The 15493-nt window shown below is 44.2% G+C and overlaps 1 protein-coding gene across 3 annotated transcripts in view; it reads right to left on the bottom strand.

The window, feature by feature from the left end:
• Nucleotides 1-3866: 3866 nt before the first annotated feature.
• Ptpn11 (protein tyrosine phosphatase non-receptor type 11) overlaps nt 3867-15493 on the bottom strand; it is a 91142-nt gene continuing 79515 nt past the window's right edge. For all 3 annotated transcript variants that reach the window (XM_029570563.1, XM_008847504.3, XM_017801764.2), the window contains exons 14-16: nt 11898-12010; nt 7925-8024; nt 3867-7392 (exon numbers count right to left, since the gene is read on the bottom strand). In XM_029570563.1, coding sequence (XP_029426423.1) covers nt 7955-8024; nt 11898-12010 — 183 coding nt within the window. In that variant the 3' untranslated portion in view covers nt 3867-7392; nt 7925-7954. The remainder of the gene's footprint in view (nt 7393-7924; nt 8025-11897; nt 12011-15493) is intronic.

A 15493-nucleotide genomic window follows, 5' to 3' on the forward strand; every position in this document is an offset into this window, starting at 1 on the left:
TGACTAACGAGAACAACAACATGGGTTCTATCCTAGCACCAAAAAAATCTTGTATTAAAAAAATAAAAAGCAGGCTGGAGAGATGGCGCAGCATAGTTAAGAGCTGACTGCTCTTGCAAAGGACCCATGTTCGATTCCCAGCACCCACATGGCGGCTGTGAACCATCCTTAACTCCAGTTCCAGGGGAATCCAACACCCTCTTCTGACCTCTGCGGCATTGCATGACATGGGTGCACTCACATACATGCAGGCAATACACTCATACACATAAAATAAAAATAATAAATAACCCAGCTATTTTATTTATTAAAAAATAAATAAATAGCCTGTAGTCCCAGCACTTGGGAGGCAGAGGCAGGCAGATCTCTGCGAGTTCAAGGCCAGCCTGGTCTACATAGTGAGTTCCAGGACAGCTGGAGCTACGCAGAGACCCTGTCTCAAAAAGAAAATAAATAAATGAATAAATAATAAACAGAAAGAAAGAAAGAAAGAAAGAAAGAAAGAAAGAAAGAAAGAAAGAAAGAAAGAAAGAAAGAAAGAAAGAAAGAAAGGGGGGCTGGAGAGATGGCTCAGCAGTTAAGAGCACTGACTGCTCTTACAAAGGACCCGGGTTTGAATCCCAGCACCCACACGGCAGCTGACAACCATCCATAACTCCAATACCAGGGGATCCAACACCCTCTTCTGACCTCCATGGGCACTGCACAACACAGGTGCACTCACATACATGCAGGGAATACACCCATGAGTATTTACAAATAAATAAATAAAAAGTAGCTGGGCGTGGTGGTGCATGCCTTTAAAGTCAGCACTCAGGAGGCAGAGGCAGGTGGACTTCTGTGAGCTTGAGTTTGAATGAGTTCCAGGCCAGCTGGGGCTACAGGGAGACCCTGTCTCAGGAAGACCAAATAATAAACAAACAAACAAACAAATAAATAAATAAATAAAATAAATAAATAAAAGTAAGCAGTGGCTCATGACCCCTCCTCTGAATCCTAACCCTTTATAATTCACTCCTCTGCACAACGTTAGGTCAAACCTTATTCATGCTCACTCCAGTGAAGTGGCCGTTTCTATACATTCCTATCTTCACAGCCACACCATATGAAAACCATGTTGTTACCAAGGAGAGGCAACATGAAGTCTGAACACAAGACTCATTTGCCCATGAACTGCAAACAGGCCCTGCTGTATGTTATTGCTTTGTTGTAACTTTTTGTTTTGTTTTGTTGAAATAGGCTAGCCTTGAACTCAGTATGTAGCCAAGGATGACCCTCAATTCCTGGTCCTCCTGCCTTCACCTCCCACACCCAGCTGGCTTGCTTTCAACTATTATTTCAGTAGCTGTATTTTTAAATTAAAACATTTTTGACATATTATCTTACATATTTCTGGAGGTAGAGTGACATTCCAATCCAGCATACACTGTGTATTAATTGGATCAAGATAATTGGCATATCCATCATCTTAAACATTTATCATTTACTAGCTACTTTGAAATATATAATTAATTGCTATCAACCATAATTACCCATCTGTGCTCCAGAACATCAGAAGTTATTCCTCCCATCAAACTGCATGCTTGGACCTATGAATCATCCTCATTCCTCCTTTCCCCATGCTCCCCAAAGCCCAGCCATACTTCATGGTGTTATTTGGGGTTTTTTTGATGTTTTTTGAGACAAGGTCTCTCTGTAGTCCCAGCTTATGTAGAACTTGCTATGTAGACCAGGCTGGCCTTGAACTCAGAGATCCACTTCCCGAGTGCTAGGATTAATGGTATGTGCCACCACACCTGGTCAGTGTTTAGCGTTTTAATAGCTGAACCTCAAGTGACATGACTATCAAGGTCTGATAACTACAATTATACAGATGAACTCACAAATCTCTTCCTAGCTCATTATTTTTTCTGCAAACTCAGTATTCAGGTGTAAACTTTCCAGTGTGCCTACTTTAGGGTCCCCCAGGTTCCTTCTAGGAACCCCTCACCCACACTCTGAAAGTAAGCCCAATAAACTCTTTGGTCCCCCAGGGTGAACTTTGGTGGAACCTTATGAAGAGGTAGCTGTTGGAATTCCCCCAACAACTCTGCTTTGTCTTCCATCTACACATCTTGGAAGCTTTTCTTGTAAGGACCCACCCACATCACTGAATGTTGTTTGGGGGCACATCTAAGGATAAGACATCACCATTGCCTGGGATCTCAGGATGATGTGGATCAAGGCATCTAGAGGCCGATAGTGTACAGCACCTCTTCTGAAACACCAGGCTGAGCACTGAAGGGAGAAGTGGCCAACACTGAGCCAGTCTCATGGCTCACAGTGCCACTTTCCACCTCGCCCCATCTAGACTTGGCCCTACCAGGCATCTTCAAGTAATACCATCCCATTAGCTGTCTCTGGCCTGTGCTGGGCCTTCCTCTCCTGGTTGACAAAACCTACTATGTTAGGTAGCTTTTGGTTACTGCTCACCTATGTCTGGCACTGTTTGGTGCCTAGCATTTCAAAGGTGCTCTGTTTTCTGGATGGATATGTGACTGGCTGGATCCAATTATCTTCATGACATGGCTGGGCTGGCACCCAAAGGGCTATGGTATCTTACAGAGTAAATTAAGTAATCCAGTTGCTCCCCTTTCCAATAGAAGACAGAGAAGCACCTTGGTCTTTGTGAAATGATTCCTTTGTTTCTGCCAATACATGCTGTGATCAAAAGACCAACCATAGCCTACAGTCAGAGGTCATGGTTTACCCAGAATCCCCCAGTGAGAGGCAAGGGGCGTAGCTCAGTGATAGAGTGCTTGCTTGGACTTACCCAAAGAAAGGTTGGAAGTGTGGCTCAACAGTAGGGCACGTGCCTAAAATAACCCAGCGAGGGGCTGGAAGTGTGGTTTAGTGTTAAGAGCATGTACCCAGTATCCTCCAGTGAGGAGCTGGGGGGCATGGCTCAGCAATGAGGCATTTGCCTAGAATCCCCTAGTGAGGGGCTGGGGACATGACTCAGTGCTAGAGTGTGTGCCTAGCATAAGTGAGGCCCCAGGTTCCATTCCCAGTGCTGCAAAATGAAGACAGTGGCCTTGCTTGAACATGGCCTAAACCCTCCTGTATGGGGAACACTGGTCCCAGAGTGCAGTCCACTCCTCTGTGCATCTTCCTTGCCATCCCTTGATGTACACACACCATTCATGCCAAACTCTGTGTTTGCTAATCATTCCATAAGTGGTTACAGATACACTTTTGGGTCTTTATTTACTCCAAAGTTCTTCTGACCAGGATTCCAGCCTGACTCCTGAACTACACAGAGCAGGCCTGAATGGACTTCTCTGTACTGCAGGCACCTTCTAGCTAGGAGCTCAGTGCCAGCACATGGATAATGTGAAAGGCTGACTGAGCCCTAATCCCACTTCTTTCCCCTGGGAATTACTGATGAAGCAAATGACAAATACCTTAATATAAGAAAATGGTTTTATTCCTAATTTTTAGTTCCAGACAGTTTACAAATACACTGACTGATAATGTGGCTTTGCACCTAGCAAAGCAGTTGAGCTAACACCTATAAATACAGGTAGGGAGACAACATCCACTAAGGTTTCTCTACATGGACTTTTCTTTTAATGTCATTTAAAAAAAACTGCAAACAGACTACACAATATGTGTGGGCAGAAAGGCAGCTGGGCAGGTCTCCTGAAAACTGAAGTGTAATAAACAGTGTATTACTAACATTTACAGGGTTCACATAAAAATGATGACACCCGAAAATGTACTCCTTTCAGAGGATAGCTTTATCAATAAAATGTAATGTATCCTTAATACTCTGCTACAATACTTCATACACTGCAGGGAAAATAAACATAAGTGTAGTCACCAGCTTCATGAAGAATCCTTTCCCATTAGCTTTTATTAATAAAAGAATCACAATTAGGTCATAAATAAACAGACAAATTATTAATCACATGATTTGGTTTAGGATGAAAACTTGTAAAAATTAGTTTGATATACAGCAAAGTTAACAACACACTAAAACCAACTATTCCATGTTTTTGCCTTATGTGAACCGCCCATAGTGAAAAAGGAACAATGTTTTTAGTGATGGAAGATAAATAAACTATATTTGGAAACTTCTTTTTTAAGGAGAAAAAAAGACTTCAACAAAATTAAGGGCTAATTACGACCTTAAGAAAGGTGTCTTAAAATCAGGGAGGCCGTGTGCTTACTGTGTAAAACTTTATTCCCCCGACAATGGACAGGAACAAAACCTGCACTGGACTTATACTTTTGCCTGTAGTCTAAGTTTCCCTTAAGGATCACTAATCTACAACAAAACACTTCACAAGTGCTCACATTTCCACAGTCCCCTGATATAGGAAAAAAAACAAAAACAAAAACTTATATTCTTAAAAATCCCAGTAAAATAGTCCCTAAAATAATTTTGACCATTTTCTTGGCTGTTCCAAAGCCACTGAGCTCTATAAAGAATGCAGATACAAAGAAAGCCCTACATGTATTATTTCACCTATTTTAGTCATGTTTAGAAAGTCACCAACTCCAATGGGAGAGATGACCTTTCAGGAGGGCCATATACTGAGTGTGAGGTGCCTTCTTACTTTTTAAAAAAAGGTATTAAAAAAATCCCAATACTGTGCCTGGATGATGTCTCCCCTAAATATAAAACCCTCAGCTTCTCATTTTAAAAGGCTCAGCCAGCGAGGGGACTGTGTGCATACTTCATATCCAGCAATAGAAGTAGGCTGCATCATTTGTGGTAAGCCTCTTTTCCAGGTAACCTAACTCGTCCACACCGACTGCTCTGGCCCTAGGCCCTCTGACTTCCTCATGAACCACCTCTCTGGAACTTTCATTTCCACTGTTTCAAATATACCTCCAGTACCCCATTTTCCCAGCCCCTGCACCTGCCTCCACCACACAGAGTACCCTCACCTGACTCCCTGAAATCACTTCCACCTCACCTGGGAGGCTTAGGGCCTCTTACGAATCTGGTCTTAGATTAAATTCCCCTATTGGACAACTGGCTTCCGGGAGGGGCTCCAAAGGCAATCAACATGTTATACTGAACACAGCTGGCCAAGGACCTTAACCTATAGGCAGAGATGTTAATGCAGCAGCTTCATCTGAACAATCAAATCTCTGTACACTGGTGAAAGACTTTGTCCCCAAAACTCAGAGTCCAAACATTACCACAAACCCCATCGATTCATTGTGATAATGCAGAATACAGAACAGGATTCAGGATCCTCATGTGAATACTGAACTGGAATCTCTCCTCACAGGCTTGCCGAGAATACAGTAGTCATTACATTCCCCTAAAAAGGTTAACATCACCAGGACCCCCTGTGCTCTGAAGCAATTCTAAGTTCAGTGGAGAAGGGGGAAGAATCAACATGCATTCTCTCTGTGGAAATGGCAGCCACTGTGCTCCCCCCAACTACCTCAGGGTTTAGGGAGTGGAAGGCCTCAGAAAGGAATGACTGCCAGGGTGGGGGGCCCAGTGCTTCCTTTTAGGAGGCAAAGCAAAGTGAGTGAGGCGATCATGCCATTTTATCATGGTCATAGGCGTCCACCCGGGATGCTTTCATAGAAACACTCTCAGTGATCAGCACATGAGGCGGAGAGTGGTGTCTCTGGAGAAGGCACTTATGGCAGAACATTAGCAAATCCTGCTGTTTGGTGAGAACAGAAGTGGCTGACTGGACCTGATGGGAGGCCTGGTCAGGACCGCCACTCCTCACATGTGATCAAGGCTCAACAAAAGCATCATCTTCACCAATCTGTGGTGCTTCAGGAAAGAGCTTTTACCTGCTCTGTCCCCAAACACATCCACCCCCACCATACCAGTCCTCCAAGTGAAGACAGTGCAGCAAATTTGTGGTGCTGGCGAAACTGGCTCAGAAGCTTCTAGAAGGCCTTCTGTGCATTTCTCATCTGACTCACAGCTTACAGCAGCTACCATAAGCAGCCTTGGTCCTTGCTAACTAGAGCCACTTGCTTCCATGGCTGTCATGACACTACCTGGGGCAGCCTATCAAACCAGTAGCCCCAGTATATGGCACCTCCACTGTACTCCATAAGTCAGGCCTGCAACTTCCTTCTATAAGCAGCCACTGAAGGAGCCACAGCTGTTCTAGGCCTGAGTCTGAAAGAGGTATGGCCACTTTTGCCTTTGAGCCCCTGGGTGTCACATATGGAGCCTGGCCACTCTGCTGGTGAGGTCACACACAGACCCCCTGGGAGAAAAGACCTGGAAGACACCACATGGAGACCGAAGCCACCCTGCCAACCTTCCAAATGACCCACACAGAAGAGCCCATGCAAGCCCAGCTCAGACTGAAGAATTGAGGGGGAAGGCCAGCAGTGAGAGCCAAACGATGCCCACCCAGGTACCTTTCTAAACACAGGATGGTGACTCCAATACAAAGATAACACAGGCTTCTTTCTCTGTCCACACCTGGATGGAGGGGTCATCTGCAAGAGGAAAGTGCTTCTCAGCCATAAATCCCCATGGCTTTTTCACCATGACTTTTGAATGACAAAGCAGACAGTCAACTTATGACTGTCTCAAACACTGGTTGAATGACCATTTAGGAAAAAAAAAAAAAAAGCTTGTCCTTTACTGGATAAGTCTGTGTTGCAATGTCCCCAGTACACATATGCTAGGAGAGTACTTCCCAATGCCACGGTGTTGAGAAGTGAGACCTCTAAGGGTTGTTAAGTCTTGAGGACGTTGACTCACGATGCCGTCATGGGTTTGCTGCATAAACAAGGCCAGCCCTCTTGCTCTCTCAAACAGTGATGGTACAGCCAGAGGGCCCTCACCAGGTGCAGGTCCTCACCAGGCAGTCCCTCTAGCCTGGACTCCCAGCCCCTGGAACTAAACAGTGTCTGTGGTAAGAAGGACCCCGTGTGCAGCACACTGTTGAGCAGCACAGCACAGACAGGCAGCGCTGACAGACTGCAGGCTTCAGGGGTGCTGCTGCTCATTTTCCTGAATCATTTCTTCTCACAAGGGGCCCATGATTCCCCAAAGAGGGGGGGAAAAAAAATCAAATCAATTAGTTATATTTAAAAAAAAAAAACAAAAAACTACCCATAATTAGAATTTGAATCCCATAATGTGTAAAATACAGAGCACAATTTAACTGTTTCCACAATTCAAAACAAATTCTATAAAATAACATTGTCTACACCATAGAGCAGATTTCTTCTTATCTGAGGAAACGAAGTGCCGAATTCAAACACAGTGGCCTTTAAAAGTTTCAAATTTTGCTTCTCAAAAGGTAGTCAACCACAGTGCAAGCCTTCCCAGTCTGAATACATTCTTCCTGTAAACTTTCTCGCGTCCATTCTTGGCCTTTTTAGGGAAGGGGTGAAAGTTTGAATCTGGGGAGAAGTAAGTTGAAATTTTTAGGTAACATACATCTAAAAGTATGGCAAAGCAGTAAGCTCTTTTGGGGGTGCTGGAGATGGAAACTGGCATCTCTGCTCACAGGAATTTTAACATCTGATTGGGACATCTATGTGTCTACAAAGATCACTGCTGGAGAGGAGTCTCACAGAAAAATAAGCGATCAAAATCCAGGGTAGCCCTGTATCCCGCACCCTCGCAGAGGCACCCTGCCTCCTGCTGCCCCATGCCACCCAGCTCCAATACTAACTGTAGGGGTAGTGATGGCCACTCTTTGCCCCAATGTCAACCATTCCCTTAAGAGTATGTGTTAGTTCTAACTCCATGTGCAATTGATCAGATCAGATCAGATCACTGATCAGAGCTGAATGCTTAATAAACTGTAAACCAAATCCAGCTTGGAAAGAGAGGTACAAGGCAAGGAAAAGGAAGCTGTTTTCCAAACCTCGATCATGGTACATTTTGCTGTAGCATTCATAAATTACCCCAAGAGAACTGTTTAAATACCTGTCCTGTGCTGCAAGTGGGTGGGGTTCCTCATCTGAAGCTCTTCTGCTGCTGCATCAGGCCCACGTTCTCATAGACTCTAGCGCTGTCTTCCCTCATTCTGCAGACAAAAGGAGAAAGAAGACACTTACCCAGCTCTTGCCCTGCTGGGTGCTGGCTAAGCTTCTACATGCTGATACTGCTGCATACTCTCTGGGACCACGCTATGCCTAGATCTTTTTCTTGCCCGAGGAGTCAATGTTCTCAAAAGGGACATCAGACACAACATGTGTAGAGTCATTATGAAGTTAGAAAGGCAGCAGGGGCCGCAAGTCCCTGTGCTGTCTGGAGTGTGTGTGAGTACAGGGAAGGGGTCCTTGGGGGACAAGCATCTGAGTTACATCATGAAGGGGTGGGGCTTGTACACACAGAAAGGAACTGTGGCCATTTCCAGCAGAGGCATAAGAACAGGTGAGGCTCCAAGAGGGGGAAAGTATGGGGCTTCAAGCAGAGCTCCATTGAGCCTGGGCTCTCATTACCTTTGAGGCCTTGGATGAAGAACTAAAGCATCCAAAGCCCAGACTCCTGAGTAGGAAGGGGAATCAGACTGATCTGTGTGGACAAGAAAGACAGCAGCACCGAAGGGCTCTAGGATTCAGGTATCTGTGGTTCTCATCCTACAAGGGGCACTGAGAATGGATGGGCAGAGACATGGGTGTATCACTGTAGGAAGGGAGTGCAGGAGCTCAATCTGCCACCCAGCAGGGCAGGAAGGGTTCTGGCAGCCTGGTTCCCAGCACATTACTGCAGCTAGTGATTTAAAATGCCAGTTTCCCAAGCCAGTCTGCTAGGGCAGAGAAAAGTAGGTAGAAGAAAGGGTGACTCAAAGGAGAAAGCACTCCTACTATATAATTTCATTTCCATATGGAACAGAGTGAATGTAAATACACACCTCTGTCTGTTCTTGGAAACATTTAGGCACAATATTAAAGTTAGCATGGCTTTAAAAGTCCACAGCAGAAGAAAACAGAGGCCAGATTCCAGGGAAAAATAAGTAAATGTTATACTAGAGCAACTTCTTGGTATATGGAATTTACAAGTGCTGGCCATATGATGGGGATAACAAACACTTGCCTGTTGTGTTCTAAGGGTATTTTTTTTTTTTTTTTTTTTTTTTTTTTTTTTAGGATTTCCCTGTAGCCCCAGCTGGCCTGGAACTCTCTATGTAGACCAGACTGGCCTTGAACTCACATAGATCTGCCTTCCTCTGCCTCCCAAGTGCTGGGACTAAAGGCATTGTGCCACTATACCTGGCTACTGTGTTCTAATTTAAACATAAAGTTGGCAAAGTTTTTCCTGACAGAACCAGAGCTGTCGACTACATAGGCCAGAGGCAGTCCTTGCCTTACGCTATTCTTTGGAATTTTCCTCTTTCTTTTCCTACAGTGAGTGGAAGAGAGCATGGCGGTGTGAAGGCCCAGCTAAACAGAGCCAGTTAAGCCAGACCCACTATGGGCCATGAGTCCTGAGGTGTCAGGAGCAGCTCTAACAGGAGGTCAAGACATATTTTGGCCCTGATGATGTGGTGGAGAAATCTTGGGGACTGTCATTTAAGTTGCCAGGACCCGAGTAACTGGAATATATAGGTTCTGGCAAGGATCCTGCCTCTTGGGAGTTTTCAGTGGCAGGCTGCAGAGCACCAGCACTGGAGGAACTGGGGTGCTTCACCCCAAAATGGCCCAAGACACTTCTCTCCAGAAAGTTATAAGCATCAGGGGCTAGAGAGATGGCTCAGCAGTTACGAACACTTGCTGTTCTTCCAGAGGACCCAGGTTCGATTTTCAGCATTCACATAGCAGCTAACAACTGTCTGTAACAGATCGATACCCTTTTCTGACCTCCAAGGGCATTGCATGACATGGGTGCACTTACACATGTAGATAATACACTCAGACACATAAAATAAAATTAATGAAGAAACAAATTTAAAAAAAAAGAAAGTTATAAGCATCAATCCGTGGCTCCAGGTTTAAGATAGTATTTTATCTAACAGATGCAGAGGAGAAAACCAGACTCCTCAGTTCTATAGAAAGTGAGCCAACAGTAGTTCAGCAGCACAGGTACAGGGAGAAGCTGGAATGAAACAAGGTCCTTTACCCTCCCTCCTCACAGGGCACAACAGTGCTGCTGGTCAAATTTGAGAAAATGGCAAATCCCAGAGCGGCTGGAATAAAAATGAATACTTGCGGTATTTGGCATGTACTCTATTCTTCGACCTCAGTTTAAAAAAAATATGAAAAGTTGGGGCTGGAGAGATGGCTGAGCAGTTAAGAGCGCCGACTGCTCTTGCAGAGGACCCAGGTTCGATTCCCAGCACCCACATGGCGGCCACGAACCATCCTTAACTCCAGTTCCAGGGGAATCCAAAGCCCTCTTCTGACCTCCGTGGCATTGCACGATACAGACTCATACACATAAAATTAAAATAATAAAATAAAATTTAAAAATTAAAAAAATAATTTAAAAAAAGGAAGAAAAAGAAAAGTTGGCCAGGTGTGATGTACACACCTTGTCTCAAAAAGACAAAAAAAAAAAATAGATAGATAGAGAGATAGATAGATAGATAGATAGATAGATAGATAGACAGACAGATAAATAGATGTGAAAAGTCAGAACTATCTTTCTCTTGCACTTTCTTTTGTCACCTCAGGTACAGTCCTACTTGGCATTTAACTAACAGGGCACTGGTACTTGACTCTCACTGGTTCTGTCACACAGTCTGCTGCTTCAGAACACATCTCCAATTCATCTCCATGCTGACCATAGAAACATTGCAGGGCTTACTGTCACACATTTAGGTTATTATTTAATAACTTTCCAAATTCTCAAACTATATAGATGATAGCATGCTGAATACCTGTGTGGTAAAATCTTTGTTGAGATGTGTTTCCTTTGGATGAATTCTCAAAATAAAATTGCAAGTCCAAAGACTAATTGTGCTTTGAAAGCTCTAACCCACAGCTACACATGGGCAGGTTGTACAAGGGTTGGAACTAATGTGTTTGAACTGCTGCAGTAGGGTTTTTGTTTGTTTTAAAAAAATTATTTTCACTAATACTAGATGCTGCCCTTTTTGTCTCTACCTGGAGGGAGAAATGGCTTCCTGCTTTACCTTTATTCACACTGACCAAGGAAAGCAAGCATCTTCCTCATGTTTCTAAGCCCTTCCTGTTGCTGCTTTTACAGTATGCCTGTTTGTACTTTTTGTTCATTTTTCTGTTGGGATGGTTGTCATTGTGGAATAAATCTGAGAATTCCTTTAAAAATGAAGTTTGGTGAGGCTGGAGAGATGGTTCAACAGTTAAAAGCACTGGCTGCTCTTGCAGAGGACCTGGGTTGAGTTCCCTAGTATCCACATGGTAGCGCCAATTTCAGGGGATCCAACACCCTTTTCTGACCTCTACGGGCATTGCATGCGAGTGATTCACTTACATATATATGTATACAAAATACCCATATACATACAAAAAAATTTTTAAATAAAAAATAAAGTTTGGCCTGTGGTATCAGCTTTCTGAACTGGTTCAAACACCCAAAGTAGTTACCTCCTGACTGGTAGAAAAACTGGCATATCATGAGCATGCCAACACATTAAAAGAGAATTTATTTACTTTTATTTGTCGAAAAGTCATAACACTTCATATGGGGTGTTACTTTCACTGAGAAATAATGCCCACCTCTCCAAAAGAAAAATTAGATTTTTCTCAGAGAACCCCAACCTGATAGGCTTAGGACTGCACAGGATCCTGGAGAACCAGTTTGTAGGCTGTAGACTGTGGTTTAGGAAACATGAAGCCTTGTTTAGACAGCGTCAACAGTCCATAGAGACTACTGGGCCCTACACACCATCAGTGGGCAGCATGCAAGTGCATGAGACAAATATCTGCTACTGTTAAACCTTTAACCAGAACAGCACTTCTCCATCACTACTTACTCCGCACAGGGTGGTGTTGGGGTGCAAGGCGGCAGGGGACTCTGATCACCACTTGTCTGGTCCGCGAGGGAATACTTAATATTGGTATATTCATGCCCTTTCCTCTTGCTTTTCTGAAAGTTGGAAAAGTATAGATAAGAGGGACTGTGAGTTGTTTATTTTTATTTTATATGTATGAGTGTATTGCCTGCACGTGTGCAAGCGCGGCCATGTCGTGCAATGCCCACAGAGGACAGAAGAAGGAAGGCATCAGATTCCCCTGGAACTGGAGTTACAGACAATTGTTAGCTGCCATGTGGGTGCTAGAAATTGAACCCAGGTCCTCTGCAAGAGCAGTCAGTGCTCTTAACCACTGAGCCAACTCTCCAGCCCTGAGTTGTTTTTTTAAGGGTATTTCATCAAAAGAAAAAAGACAGATGAACAGATCAGACTCTTGAGAATACTGACACAATGACCAAACCGTCAGGGACTTTGCTTCCTCCTCAGCACACCACTTGGGTAAGCAGTGCACAGAGACCATAGACCCCAGAAGCACCCAGAGCCATCTGCTAAACAGAACCAGATGCACCTGTTTCTGAGCTCTGAGCATTCACACTGTCTTTGCCACCCAAGCTTTGATCATTTCAGGGCACATGTATATCCCATTTCATGACTTTCAGTAAACAACAAGGAAAGGGGCTCCAGAAATAAATTCACTCCAAGTAGAAATGGAGCCAAGCGTGATGGCGCACACCTTTAACCCCAGCACTTGAAGCGGAGGCAAGCAGATCCCTTTGAGATCAAGGCCAGCCTGGTCTAATAGCAACTTCCAAGCCAGCAGAAGCTACACTGTAAGACCCTGTCTCACACAATAAACAAAACAAAACAAAACCCAAAATCAAGCAAAAATGGAAGAAGGTAGGGAAGAGAGCAATGTTCTCACCAGACAAAATAATGTACTTTACTTATTTATCTATTTAATTAGCAGGACTAGGGATGGAGCCCTTTGCACATGATTAGGCAAGTATTCTATCACCAAGCTACATGTACCCCTAACTACAACCTATACCCACCCCTGTACACACTAGAAAAGATCATAGCACCTTGCAGTTTTATGTTGTCTCTAATACAGCAGGATGGGAAGGCAGACAAAGAAAATCAATAGGAATGCAATCTCTTCTCCTGGGCACATAAACTGTATTGGGTGGGACTCCCAGATAGGTGACCTATCACCCTCTTCTTTTTTGTCTGTCTGTATGTATGTGTGTGAGCATAAGCATGCCACAATACATGTGTGGAGGTCATGGACAACCCTGTGGAGTTGGTGGTCTCCTTCCACCATAGGTTCTAGAATGGAACTTGGGTCCTCAGGCTTACACATCGAGTACTTTTACCCACCAAGTCATTCTGGTCCATCACCTTTTTTTAATATATATATTTACCTAAAACTAGTCAATTTTGAAAATCGAACCCATTAAGTGAATATCAGCATATAATGTTGCCTTCGTTTAAGGAGTGCTGAGCAGAAAAAGTTGCCATAGCAAAACTTGATGTAAACCTGGGAACCACCACCAGTTGCTGGGGAGAAGTTAAACTGGGAGACAGCTCAACAGCAGAACACTTGCTTGCATGGCATGCATAAGACCCTGGGTTTGACCCCTGGCACTGAAAAACAAACAAGATGCCATTACTTTTGTGCCCAACAGTGAAATTAGCACTGGTTAACGCTGAGTAAAAATTAAAAATAAGGGACTGGAGAGATGGCTCAGCAGTTAAGAGCACTGGCTGCTCTTGCAGCAGACCCGGTTCGATTCCCAGCACCCACATGGTGGTTAACAACCATCCAGGGTATCTGATGCCCTCTGACCTCCACAGGCACTGCATAACACGGGTACATTTACGGACATACAGGCAATATACTCATACGCACAAAATAAAATAAATAAAATTTTTTAAAAAAGAAAAATGATGACCCTGTATATCCACATCTCATTGGGAAATCCATGCATGCAACCTAAAAGCTATATGGAGTAGCCTGGGGCTTGGTGCCCTTTGCTTGTGTGTTTGTTTGTTTTGAGATAGGGTCCACACTATATAGACCAGGCTGGCCTCTAACTCACACAGATCTTTCTGCCTCTGCATTTTTTTTTTTTAATTGCTGGGATTAAAAGCCACCAGCACACCCAGTCTGTGGTGCTCATAATAAATGTCCAACAGAGCAAAAGAATATTGATAAATCACACGGTGAAACAACATCCAACAGTGAAGAGAAAGAAAGAAAATACTTTGTGTCAGATAGACTGCAAAGACAATGCTGTGGAAAATACAAGCCAACAATGAAATAGTAGGACACCACCTGGTAAGCATCTGAACAAAGCACAATGATCTAGGCACTTTCAAGACATCTGCACTTGTATTTTAAACATAGGGCGGAGTGCACAGGCCTAAATGGAACATCTATTTCATACCCTCTCAGGGGGCAGAAAGACTGTAAGAGGCAGAGGCAGTCAATGACTACAACAGAACAGTGTTTTCTGGACACAACAGGGCAGTTGCATAGATGAACTCAGAGTGGTTGGGACGCATGCACAGGACCTGTAAAAGATCAAGTCAGACAAAACCCCAACATGAAGAAGGGGGGTGGGCAGAAGTCCCACTCCTGGCCAAGGCACTCTTGGCATCTGATAACTGCTAGGAGGAGAGTCAGTTTTCTTTAAGGATGTGGCTGCTGAGAAGCTACCCATGCTGTTGTAGATGGCCCTATGCCAGGTACACACTGGCAGCACTAAGTGAACTCAGTGGATTAAAAGAAAAGTGGGGTGTGGTGGCGCACGTCTTTAATCCCAGTGCTCAGGAGGCAGAGACAGGTAGATCTCTGTGACACTGAGGCTAGCCTGGTCTACATAGAGAGTTCCAGCAGCTGGAAACCAAAAACCAAAAAACCAAAAACACATGAAATTGGGAGGGAACAGTGGAGAGAGGAATTGGAAGGGAGGGAACAAGGGTGGGAAGTTAGACTTGATAAAACACATTATATGCAAGTACAAAAATCCTCAGACAATTTTAAACAAAGAATTTTGGGGGGGGGTCTTTTTGAGACAGGGTATCCCTGTAGCCCCAGCTGTCCTGGAACTCACTATGTAGACCAGGCTGGCCTTGAACTCACAGAGATCCACTTGCCTCTGACTTCCAAGTGCTGGGATTAAAGGCATGCGCCACCACACCCAGCTAACAAAGAATGTTTTTAAAAATAAATAAATAAAATAACCTCAACCCTGAGGGGACAAATAAAAGTCACTATGGGGGCTAGGGTGTAGCCCAGTGCTTGCCAAGCAGGCCAAGTCCTAGGTTCCATTTCCAGCACCATATAAACCACTCATGGGAATACACACCTATAATCCCCAGCATTTGGGAGATAGAGACAGGAGGATCAGAAGTTCTAGGTCATTCTTGGTTACATATGGGGTTCAAGGCTAGCCTACCATACATGAGACCTTGACTCTAAATCAACCATCAATCAATAAATGAGGTCACTATGAAGCTGGGGGGTTGCTCTGAGGTTCCAGAGATGAAGACGAAGGGGGTGATGGGGTTGTCAAAGAGAATCTCAGCTGTAT

This window comes from Nannospalax galili, unplaced genomic scaffold, assembly GCF_000622305.1.
Source record: "Nannospalax galili isolate Female #2095 unplaced genomic scaffold, S.galili_v1.0 scaffold120, whole genome shotgun sequence".
NCBI lineage: Eukaryota > Metazoa > Chordata > Mammalia > Rodentia > Spalacidae > Nannospalax > Nannospalax galili.